This window comes from Morone saxatilis, unplaced genomic scaffold, assembly GCF_004916995.1.
Source record: "Morone saxatilis isolate NCDOM2014 unplaced genomic scaffold, NCSU_SB_2.0 Contig14, whole genome shotgun sequence".
NCBI lineage: Eukaryota > Metazoa > Chordata > Actinopteri > Moronidae > Morone > Morone saxatilis.
In genome coordinates, this window is record NW_023339696.1 from 13,214,649 (window position 1) to 13,227,526 (window position 12,878).

Consider the following 12,878-nt stretch of genomic DNA (forward strand, 5'->3'; position numbering starts at 1 on the left):
ATGTGCGTCTGTCTGTAAAAATGTGCTTGTTTGTGTGTGAGCTAATGTCTACATGGATGTGAGCTTGCATGCGTAGCAAATACTCACTTTCCTAGTGTGTTTTTTGTTTGTGACTGTGCGTGCATGTGTATGCATACATGGTAATTTATGTGCAAACACATGTGTTTCAGCGTCTCCACATGTTGGTCTGTTCACTCAGTGGTTTATATACAATCTCTGCCTTTCTGCAAGAGCCAGACATACGTCCCACTGCATTTCTCCTCCCTCACTTTTTACTGCATTCCCACACGCAGAGACTGTAAAAGAGAGTGATTTACACACAAGTGCATAAATACTGTGAGCTGGCGATACAGTCTATGCACTATACCCATCCTGTGCTTATTCAAAAAAGCTACAGTTAGTCCCAGGCCCCTTTGAGAGGGTCAGAGGAGAATTTGTTTAGCGTCCCAGCAAAATCTGTTAGAGGGATTGTTAGTACAGTAGCTAGGGGGCGAAAACAGTGCAAAACCTCACTAAATTAAGACAAGATTTTAACCTGTAGGGCAAATGAGGATCAAAATCACTACTATGACGGCTACTCATGGCAACATGTGAGGTCGATATTGGCATATATGAAACTGTCTTGAAGACAACAGTTTAGACCAGCATTTGGAAAAGAGGGGACAATGTGTGGGAGGAGAGATAATGATGAGGAAAGGAGAGGGAGCCCTTATTATGCAGTGTGAACTGAGCCAAGCTGTATATCCAACGTCTGTCTCCATAAGCCCTGAGCACTTGCTATGTGTTCATCTTCACAGAGAGATGCCATTTGTCCTAGCACACACACACAAACACACACACACTCTCACACACATTCCCCCAAAACAGACTACGATAGCTTGTCTGACAAATTGAGCACATTTGTTCACTGGAGAAATTTTCATTGAGCAACTGGGTCTTCTCTACGTCTCCTGTTGTTTCTCATTCAGAGGTTTCCTCCCCTCTTTCTCCGTCTGTGAGTAGATTGTTTACAGCAGGAAGTGCCTGGCATCCTCTCACTTGGCACTGGGAGACAGTGACTTGGCTGGTGCTAGTAGCCCAACATCATTCACAGTCCCAGTGCCTGCTTCAATGTAATTCATGTGCTTTTGGGAGACATCCTTACCGGAATAGAGAGCATTTTTGTTGATTATTCCGTCTGTTTTTGATTACATCCTGGCTAGCTTGGGAGAGCAAGCAGACAATTTAGCTATCATTCCTAGATGGGTTAATGGGGCCCAGGCTAGAGGTTTATGTTGGGGTTCAAAGCAGTAGGTTGGCTGAGATTTTTTGTTGTTAGAGCAATGATTACTGTATTTGTGTGGTATTACTCCATGTATGTGTGCGCACACACAAGCTCTACAAATTGACATTTGTGGTTTTGTGTGAAATGTCTCAACAACTGGATAGATTGCCATGAAATTTGGATTTTAAATATACATTCAAGACCCCCCCATTATACCTGCATAGCATCAGCATTTTAGCATTGCCATTGTAATCAACCTTACAGGGCTGCTAGCATGGCTATATAGACTTGTAGTCTTGCTTTGACAAAGCTATAAATCATCAGATGTTTAATCCATCTCATGACTGTTTGACCAGGACCAGCTGTGTTACAGATACACTGTAAAAGAGAGGATATTGGTATCTTCAAGGTGCAAACAGAATTTGTGCCCTTTGACCCTTGAGATGGATGTTGCATGGTCTGAATAGTGCTAGCTTCTGCATAAGTACTCCAATTGCTCTCTGCTGAAGTGCTAAGCCTACTGGGGCTGTTTGTGCTGGGTAAGCTTGTATTTCCTTGAGCATGCACCACCTGTCAGCAAGTAACACAACTATGTGTGGATGTGTGTTTGTGTGTGTGTTTATATGTTCATGCTTGGACATTACAAGCGTGTCACAAGCCATGACTAGTCAAACCCATATGTTGTTTTTCTACTGTATAAAGCTTTGTTTATGTTCACGTAAGTCACCATGGTGCGGCCTCCTCAGAGCATGCTCAGCAGCCTTTATGCTCAACGCGTTGTTCGCTGCATCAATTCTTCAACACGGCAGGGTGTAAACAAAAAAAACATTCTGTGAGAAAGCAAGAAGTCAACAAGTGTTTAACAAAAGAACATGGCGAACGCTGACCTACAGCTCCTCAATGCTGAGGATGCATTGATCGGTTTATTTATATTAAATAGACAAAAGTACAGTGTTTGTGCAAATGTTTGCAGTAAAAAGAATAGATAAGCCTCAGACACAATCATTGTGAATACAACAACTTAATATTATTAAAATGTGTTGTAAACCTAAAATAAAAAGAATATAGAAAAGAGCAGCTGTCCCGGTTGTCTCTCAATGAAGGGTCATAAAGATGTCTGTAGAAGCCAACCTGTTCGGCTAGTCTACTTCGAACACTACCATCTTGAAATGAAAAGCGCAGCGTGCGTCTAGGTGCAAAGCTTCGTAGGTGCATGACCAAAAGAGGCCTTCGCACCCAACGCAAGAGGCGTGATGATGTAATTTTTGGCGTACACACCCTTGCACCGGGAACCCTGCGTCAAGCATAAACCTAGCTTAACACTAAGAGGTTGGCACTCTCTTATTAAGGAGCTTTCAGACAGTGTAATTGTATTCCAAAAGCGGTTGTGCTAGTGTGTGCTTATGTTAGTGCATGAGCATATGCAACTTTCCCAGGGGGCTACCTGATCCTATTACATTATCCAATGCACATCAAAGGGTTAAGAGCTGTCTGCCTCTATAGTCATTAAGCCCTCTCTTAGCCACAGTAAATCAACGCTGTGCTGGCAACAGCTGCTCTGATCACCTATTAAAACTTCCATAATGTGCCGTGTGTACAGAGTGGGGCCTGTAAGCTGACACTGGCCAATACACCCCAGATAAAGGCCATCTTGAGCCTCTGATCTGGTTCCTATGGTCAGGATAGCAAGGGAAGTGGAGCTGAGTGGGGAGAGATGACAGAGAAGCCTTGCCTCAGGGCTTGAAACCATGCAGGATACAAAACAGATATGCCCTGTACTGTAGATGTATTTATATCTCAAGGCACAGACTATAAGATGTTATCAAGCCTTTAACCCAGTTGGTTGAAGTCTTTAAAACTAAATATATTCAAAGCTGGAGATTTCCTGGGCAAATGCCTGGTAGCGGCTGAAAGATATTTTATCTGATGTGCTGGGACCTATACATTAGAAAGGAGTAAAGGAATGCATAGTGCACATGTGAAATGTTTCTTGAAATACAAAAAATACTACAGTTTAGAAATTAATCTAAACATTGACAAGAATACAAAGCGGCTTTCTGCCGTCGTCCACACCAGTTTTGTGTGCAGCAGAGGACTTGACCAGAGGCTAGCTTTTTCCACTGATCTAGTCAGCGAAATTGTGTGGAAATCAATAGCAGGACTAGCTAGCTGGACTACTGTCAGTCTGTACAGAAGCCACACTCAGGAGGCCCGTTTCCATGGAGACACAAACAGGGCATGAGGCTGCCCTCAGGTGAATTCTCTGTGTGGCTCCGCCAGCTGAATTGGTCCATTTAGGTTTCATTTTCTTTCTTGTCTACATCTTTCTCTTTCTCTTTTTCTTTCACTTTCTCCCCTACTGTTCAGCAGCAGGCCCCGTGCCCGACTTTTCTATCTCTTTCTTTCATTCACTCACTTTCTTTTTCTCTCCCACTGACAGGTAGCAGGGCTAAAATTCAAGAGAAGATATAAGGTGAAATTGGGTCTCTGTACATAACAACTGTCACAGGCCATTCAGGGGATGGATGCTGATTTACCTCTGCCAAGGTTGCAGAGATGTTTGTCAGTTGATCTCATAGCGCAGCCCATGCATGCTGTGCTCTTCCCTCTCCTCTCTCTGACAGAATTTCTCTTCACCTTTTTTTTTCTTGTCCTCGCCTCTCTTTTTAAATTTTGTCAAATTTTTCTCTTCCTCACTCACACATGCAGATTGTTTTTCAGCCTCTCACCTCTTTATTAAACAGCCCGTATATGGCTGTGCCTCTGTTTCCTGTATCACAAGGTACATTTAGTGCTTTTAGTTTGTTTCAAATTTAGCACACCAACCCCAATGGATTTGTTTGAAGAAAATGAGAGATGTCTCCAAAATGTCTGATCAAAGCCTGGCTTAGTTGCCCAGGGGCTTCAACTCGTGTTGATAAGATGTCCAAGTGCCAGTCATGGAGCTTATGACTGCCTAGTATCTAAGCAGATTGTATATTTTTAAAGTGCTAGATATATTCGAGGAGGAGAGGAGAGCAGAGCCATCCAGTGAAGGACATGGATGTGTTTAAGGGCTCTGGCAACCAGCGCTGGGGGCCTGGCAGCTGGGCAGAATTCTTTTATATCCTGCTATGACTGGCACTTTTATACACACACAGGCTGTCTCTGTATGTCTCTCTCCTTAATACGCTCACTCACCACTCGTGCCATTATACACGCTGATATCCTTTTTCATCATGGGTCAGGCTACTACAAGGCTAGGCCAGATAGGAGGAAGAGGTTCTGCGCGTGTGTGTGTCTGTGCAGCAACTTATGCATGTGTCTTCATCACCCTGAGGTGAATGTGCAACAGTGCATCAGTTGTTACAACCGTCTGCATCCTAGGATTTTCCTCTTTGTATTTTTTTTTCTTTCTATTTTCTTCTCTTATTTTCACTTTTATCAGGCAGCTTTCACGAGAGAGCAATATGATCAGCCTTACCTGTTAATCAAATGTACCATGAGTTCATTCTTCTGTCTGACGTTCAAAGAACAGGGTGTTTTACTGCCATCCTGGTGACTTTTCTGCATAAACCTCCATGTTAGTGTAAGTTCAAACTAATTTGTTGCACCATAAAAATGCAATTAGCTAAAAGGGAATAGAACAGATGCAGGGAAGAGGGAGTGAGGCGATAATTTTAGCAGTATTTTGCCCATACAAATTGAACCAGAAGTCCATGTAGTTGAGAAGGAGGGGTATCTATAGCCCTTTGGTGAGTGGTGTAGTGGCCTGTGTGAAGCATGGTTGATGTTTGTGGATTTTGCACCATATACTGTTGCCATAGCAGCATTAAGTGGTTGTTTTGTCATTCATATCACTCAAGTCAGAATTACTGTACACTCAAAGGATGAAATTTGAACCAGTTTTTTAAATGTGTAACTTAGTCTGACGTTAATCATTTGATATTTGAGAAGGCACTGTGTATCATGCTTTATGAAACACCTCTAATCATGCATACACAAACACAACTAGAGAGGAAGACATGCACATGCACGCTGATGCCAGTTCACATATTAGCACTTGTATAGACATGAAGAACCCAGACAGGCCCATGTTCCACTGGCTCCAAGCCGTATCTATTGTATTGTGATAAATGGAGTGTCTCCTGTCCGTGTAGCCACAAGGCCCTGCAGCAGTCCGCAGGGAGCCTGGGGATGCTTGGTGGCCTTTCTCCCTGGTTTCCTGTCTCCTGACTCAGCACCAGCTGTGCACACTAGCAGGAAAAAGAACATGCAATGGTAAAAAATAATTCACTGGAGATTCATGGTATGGTATGACCCTAAGGCAGTCAGTTAGACAATAGTCTTTCTTTTACCTGACAGCAAGCCAGGCAAAACATTTCAGAGAAGGGCTCCTCATGCTCTGCAGGATAATGGCCCCTATGGATGATGTCATGTAAGAGCAGGCTATATAGGGTACTGCCAATATGATGAAAATGCAGTATGCTTTGTAATGACATACTGTAATAGCCCTGTTTCATTGTAAATATAGTTTTGCCAGTTTATTCTAGATAATCTGGATATGATTGCTGCTTGTTTAAATCACCACAAAACTGCATCCCATATGGAGACACTTAATCAAAAGCTGAACTTGGCAAATTTGTCTTGCGGTTTGAAGACAATCTCTGACAGTTGCCCTGGCTGACTCTATGCCCAGAAGCCACTCTGGCATTGAAGGAGACTGAGCTTTATGGCAACAATGGCAGGCGTGCCAGCGGAGCCAGGCAGTCATCATGGTGGGCTGTCAGAGAGAGCTGTGTGGCAGCACTGTGCGGTTGAAGCGCCTGCTCCCTCCATAATGGAACAGCTGTTTGGAGCGCGGTGCGCCAGGGCGCTGGAGCACAGAGTAAATAGAGGAGAAGAGCAATGTAAACAGAGATGGGATGGCGGGAGCTGCTTCCCTGCTACCGTGAGAGGGGGTAAACACCCCAGAGAACTAGACGCAGGGGTTGTCGACACAGGAATGCACAAACACCACTACACAGGAAGGTGTGGGTGTATTGTGAAAGAACGAAATGCTCTACCCCAGCCTCAGTTTCCTATACAATACCTGACCTCTATATTTTTATTTTTTATAAGACGGATGATTACCAGAGTTGAAACAAGAATCATACCTGCTACCCCATATCCCAGTTTCTCACATTTGAAATCTTAATACTAGCTTATGGGTAAATCATCAACCAAATGGTGTAATTTTATTAGATTTTGAATGGAACTGATTAATTGAGCTTGAAGCTGATCTCCCTCCTAAGAGGGCCAATGGTCTTTATTATTTATGAGATATAGAGCATTTCCAGCTGTCCTGCACTTACAAATGGGATAGTGCGAGAAGGCGCCTGACCCCTTTTATGACAGGCTGTAACTTTTCCTGCTTTTGTTGGGTCAGTGGAGTACTGTGGACAGTGAGAGAACAACTGCGGCTGTTGGCACCGTGTCGTTTTGTAACTTGACAAGAGGGACACAGGAAGACATCCATATGTGTTAGACCAAACCCAGATTCATGTAGGTGTTGCAGTCAATTTAGGAGCTACAAGTGACAACCATCCCCTCTGACCGACTGCGCAGCCTTCCTTCTTTTTTCCACAGCTAGGTCATGTGCACAAAATTGAGGCTGGGAAATATTTGATCTTTTGGATTTAGACCCATTTACAAACACCATCCATCCCCTGATTACGCATGACTGTGATTCCTGCCAAACCAGATGAATACATTAGGGGTAAGCAGTTTAGGTCAGATACATATCTGAGATAGTTTGGGGCCATGTGGCTATGAAATCCCCCTTTTCTCTTAACCTGAACTTGTGTGGACTATCCTCCCCAAATTGTATACTCATATGAAAATGCTGATTTCTCCTCTGTTTTCATTTTCCTCTTTCATTCATTCATGAACACACTACTGCTGTATCACACAACAGAAGGAAAGACATGGAAAAGTGTTAGAGTGATGATTTTTGGATAAAAGAGGATGTGACACAATCTTAACCCCACAAACAAAAAGAGGGAAGACCCTGATAATGAGTCACGGATTTGTTATTTTTTCGGCGCCATGTAAACAGGGTGGCAATGTTACATCAGAGTTTGTGAGCAACATATGTAGCGAGGAGCAACAGTAATCCCATGTAATACTGTGAAAAGCTCTTGTAGCATAGCTGATACAGAATCTTTACAAGCCACTAATAATGAGTAACAGAGAAATGGATTAGGGGTGGCATGGCTGGATCTGGGCCACGGCAAGCAACACACAGCACAGTTAGTGATTTGACTGTGTGTTGGCATATGTGTCTGTGCAACACAGGAGTATGCATTAGTCCAGTGTATTCCTATAAGGAAGTGCAGGTATTTGCAAACAGCATGTGGTTCAGCATTCAATTCACCCCTGGAAGCCTTCCATAATGCCTGCTGTAAACACGCACACACATTCAGCTTGTGAAGGTTTCATGCACTTCAAGTTATTTCAAGACTCAGTCTTGAATCCATTGCTGAACAAAATTATGTTGTTTACCATCAGATTGAGCTGAAAGGCTCTCAAACCTGGCTGTAATTTTCCTTCTTGCATTTACACTTTTTATATACACTACACTACCATATTTCTCTCATCTGCAAGTCTCACCCTTTAATACTTGTATAAATCCAAATGTGGACATCAAAGACCTTCTATGTTTTTCACGCTGAGGCTGCACTTTTGCTCCACTACATAGAGAAATTGCTTGAAAGCGCCTGTGTTACTTCTGCATACAGTATAGTTGAGGTTATTCCACAGTTGCTGTTACTGTTCCATAATTGATACACTAAAAAACAGGCTTTAGTGCCCTTTAAGAAGAAGCAGTCAGCGTCTGAGTGATTTGTTTGTCCTACTCTCTTCTCCCAGCACCTTGTTAAGACCCAAGACCTCACCTCAACCCCACTGCTACACGCACACACACACACACTCGCCGAGCTGTCTGTCCCCTGTTCAACCCCCTCGCAGTCAGAGGCCAGACAGGGTCAAGCAGAGGGCGAGACATTTATGAGGTGTAGATATTTGTGCAGGAAAGCATTCCTCCTGTTGACACTGAGCAACACAGTCTAGATGCTGAGCGAGTTGAACCAGACAGGCACTGAAAAATAAGGCAGGCAGATCAGTCTGTCGAGTGAGAGGTAACAGAATCCAGGTTGCAGACTTTAAAATGAGGAAAGAAATTTTGCAACTTTGGTGCATTGACCTGTTTTAGTGACTTTCTCACAGATATAGCCTGTTTAGCTGGAGTTAGAGTGCATAATTTGGCAAAAATATCTTAAGCACAACTTAAATTGTCCTTATTGGATCCCTGATTAATCTTATCTTGACTGTGTCTAAGCACAGAGAAGTAATGAAGCAAAACCCTCTCAAAACATGATAATAACCTGAACACCCCCACACACTCATTCTTAACCCCATCTTCAGCTCCAGTGGTGAAGAGAGTCCATCCCATGCTGTGGATGCAGGAAGGGCCATGGCTCAGACACGGAGCAGTGGCTATAGTCAACACTAAAGGTTGTGGTGGTAAACAGAGCTGTTTGTGTTCACTGGGCCGCTGTTGGAGATGACTGATGTGCCCATTAGCCCCTGTCTGGGCATTAGGGGGAGGGGTAGTAGCGCTGGGGCTCCATGCAGGACAAAAAGACCCCTGGGCTTGCAGAGAAAGGTCACTGACCCATATTGTGTCTCCTTTAGGCCTAGCTAGTGGTTGTTTCACTGATTCAGGTTACAGAGATTGGCTTTGTTAAAGCTGATGAACATGTATCCAAATGGACAGATGCTGTAGGTTATAGTTAGTGTGGTGGGATAGAGGAATATACCTGCTGCTCCAGGCACTGAATGGAGAAGGGTTCATATTACTGCTGGAATTTTGTGCACCACTGTATATTAAAAAATCCTAATACAGTGTCTTTGTTTCAGAAAATTAATAAGATTATTGTGTGTGATGTAGTGTGCTTTTTGCTCCACTAGAGAGCGGCCTTCTTTACATTTGTGCTTCATTTAAGAGATGTGAAAAATGTATATATATAAATCCCTTTATTTTGATCAGAAACAAACATTCAATTTGAATAAAATCTTACATTTTTTGTTATGGTATTTATTCATTTATAAAAATCTTGATCCTATACCACAGATGTATTAGTAAAAATTGCAGCACAAATACAGAAATTACACATTTACAAATCTTGAAAACATTAACACACTGAATGCTGACAGACTTCTTTCAAGGGCTTGGGACAAAATAATAGTTTTAGTTAGCTTTTGGGCCGATCTCCTGGCTTTCCCTAACCCCAAAGATACACCAACAAAGAACCAGTTAATTTAAAAAAGAAAATAGGCAAATGTACTTTATCATGAATCACGAAATTCAGTCAGTCAACATCATATTTACAGAGCTTGGCAGCTAAACCCAGTAGGCTTTATTTGATGCTGTGACAGATCTGTCTCTATTTACTAAGGAACTCAAAGCTCACATAAACTTAGTTCAGCCAGAGACACTTACATCAAAGGATTTATTGCAACAAATAAAAGAATTTGGCAGAAAAAGGGCCTTGTGCTCGATGGTGCTTTACAAATGAATTCAAGTAGCCTCAAAATTCTAAGGGGAGCACATTAAAACTCCCAATGGGGTATAAAAAACAGAACCCAGCACACATATATTAATGAGATATGTGATATACATAATGCACAACAAGGCAAGAGCTGCCATCACCACGTCTAGTAATAAGAAACTAGAACAGGTGGAGGCTGGGGGATGGTTAGGGGGGAATTCACCCGTGTAATATAGGTAGGAAAAAACAATATAACCAGTTGCAGCAAAGCCAGCACAAATAAAAAAAAAAAACGAGTCCAAGTTTGTCAGAAAGACTCCTTGTGGACTTGTTGATTCGCCTGGTGATTGTTGTTACTGTTTAGCTGATGACATGCACAATGTAAGAACTCTGTCTGAACCAGTTACTCCATTTGTGTTAAAGGGTAAGCTTTTGCACTTTTTTTCTTTCTTTTAAAAACACCATAAAATTCTGTCTAATGCATGTGAACTGGGCTAGTTTGTTCTTAAAACAGTGTCTCTTTGGTATCAATCTTGCGTCTCTTTGACCCATTTCAATGACAAAATTCAATTTATTCTCTTTCAAAGGCAATATCAAAACCTTGCTCAAATCACCTATTCCAGAATTCAAGTGGACCGTCGGAAATGTCTTACCCTGTTCGTTTCTGACACCCACCGTCGCTATTTCTGTTTTTAAAGCAGCAAAATAATTGTTTCTAAAAGTCTGATTAAAAAAAAAGAAAAAGCTTTGAAAACAGTAGTAGGTGCAAAAATTCTGGGTTTAACATAAATGTGTTGATGGGAAATGGCAGGTGCAATAAGATGAAGGGGACACAGCCAGAATAATAGAATTAATTCACAGAGGGTTTTGGATGAGAAGAATCCAGTGTTGCTTTATTTCTTTTCACTAGATGGCCCCTACAAGACCAGTTTTATTTAAGAAATGCAAATGCGACATCACACCAAGAAAAACAATGTCACATTCTCATAAAGCGCTCTTGGCATGAACAAACAGCAACAATGACAATAAATAAAATGTTGGCGAACAAAATAAAACTTTGTGAACAAAGGATTGCATATCAAACAAGACAAAAATAGACAAAATGTACTTGGCACAAATTAAATAAACTTAAGTAATTTTCAGATTGAGTGAACCTACTCTATGTCCATTGCTTTGTGAATCTGATTGTCCTTCACAGTTAGCATTGAGTATGTGCGTGTACTGTACAAAATAGACACAGATGGCTGATGAAACTGAAATAGACTAATTCCAACAAATTGTCAGTACTCAACATCTTACTTTGTCAGTACCTTGACCTTCATAGTCACACTCCTAGGTGGCCTTTTGCTGCATATGTTTGCACTAAACAAAACTGCAGGTAAATGTGCAAGAAACCATTGTCACAATGCAAAGCCAATATATATGCACATAGTGGAGGACAAGTATTCTATAAGTTACCAGTGATTTCTGATTTGAGTTCAGTACAGGTGCTTGACATAATGTTAAATTTAAATAAAGGAAAATAAAGATATTAAAGACACTTTGGTATTTTGTAGGTCATAATGTGCTAAAGTATGCAGTCATGAGTACAATGCACATTTAACACATTTTCATTAAAAGACCCAGTCTTGTTCTAAATTGATTTGTGTGGACATGATTATAGTGATGCCAGGACCCTCATCGCACACAAATATTGTGTCAAAATGGTATACTCATATCATTAATCTTAAATCATTTTTGACCCGTGATTGCAGTCCAGTGGGATCTGCCTTGTGATGATGACCAACTGAGAGGTACATAAATAAAAAGGTGTGTAGGATAACAAAATGCGAAGTAACAGAACACTTTTACAAAAAGCCAGTTGACCTATTTTTTAAACAGGATGACCCCTCTCTCTCAGAAAGTGAGTCTTGTCCTGTTATAGACTAAATCCTTCTGTCTTTGTTTGTGCTCTGTCTGTCTCTCTGTCTCAGCAGGGCATATGCAGTGCAACACTAACAACTCCAATCTTGACTTCCCAAAGCAAAAGAAAAACAACGTAATGTTTTCTACACCCATATAAAAATAAATCAATCGCAAACATGGAAAGATACATCTCATATATACAATAAACTCCTATATAAAATAGCTTTTATGTACATATAGACAACAGACAACAATACAATAATTGAACTGTACAATGTACACCTGAACAGTTAAGACAGGCGAGAGGTACTGAAGTGTATGGCTTGATTGGGAAAAATTCAAAATATTTACAGACATCAACTTTACATCCTTTACATGTTTGTAACTTCCCTGGAATGAAGAAGTCTAGGGAGAGGCCCATGCCTCACTTTCATTTCCATTCTTCCCTTAGGTAAGGCTACCTTTTAAGAATTGGTCCGCAGAGACTTTTCAGCCTCATCGTACTTTGCACAGTCAAATGTAATCGCAGCTCTCTTTTGGTGACATATGATAGGAGCTGGAAATATGAGTCTTAAAACCAGTTATGAAGCTGTCAATCACATGGATCCATTAAAAAGAGATTAGTTAGACAACTTAAACTCCACTTATTGAATTTGCCCAGGAAGACCCAGACTTACTACTATGATTTTTGAAAGGATTAACCAGTTATCGACATCCCCGTCACTTTGAGGAAGGTTAGACGCCAGTAGACTCCAGTGTGTAACCTCAGACAGCCCTGCTTTGGTGCTGACATTTAGTCCATGGGTCCTTGAGGCATACCCAAGGAACACTTGTTGTCTTCCAAGGCTGGAGGGTCTTGTAGGAAAAGTCATGGACTTCTATTCTTCCTCCAAAGGGGTCCTTCAGTAGTGTCCTCATGGAGGTTCAGCACAGGATGGAAACCCCATCAGCAGTGACCAACTGACCAGTGGTGGGGTCATACGTCCCAGCCAGGTAGTAGAGGTCTGGGGAGGTACTGTTCGGCTTCTGATTGCGAGTCAGACACTCATACTCCTCCCTGCTCACCACCTGGCACTTATGAGAGATTGTCTGGACGTCATTCTCATCCTCATGACATGACTGGTACAGGGCATGCTGGA

The 12,878-nt window shown here is 41.8% G+C and overlaps 1 protein-coding gene across 5 annotated transcripts in view; it reads right to left on the reverse strand.

The window, feature by feature from the left end:
• Window positions 1-10,706: 10,706 nt before the first annotated feature.
• The window catches only part of LOC118322879 (BAH and coiled-coil domain-containing protein 1), a 62,323-nt gene continuing 60,151 nt past the window's right edge, over window positions 10,707-12,878 (reverse strand). For all 5 annotated transcript variants that reach the window (XM_035654721.1, XM_035654717.1, XM_035654718.1 and 2 more), the window contains one exon: window positions 10,707-12,873. In XM_035654721.1, the coding sequence (XP_035510614.1) occupies window positions 12,664-12,873 (210 nt within the window). In that variant the 3' untranslated portion in view covers window positions 10,707-12,663. The remainder of the gene's footprint in view (window positions 12,874-12,878) is intronic.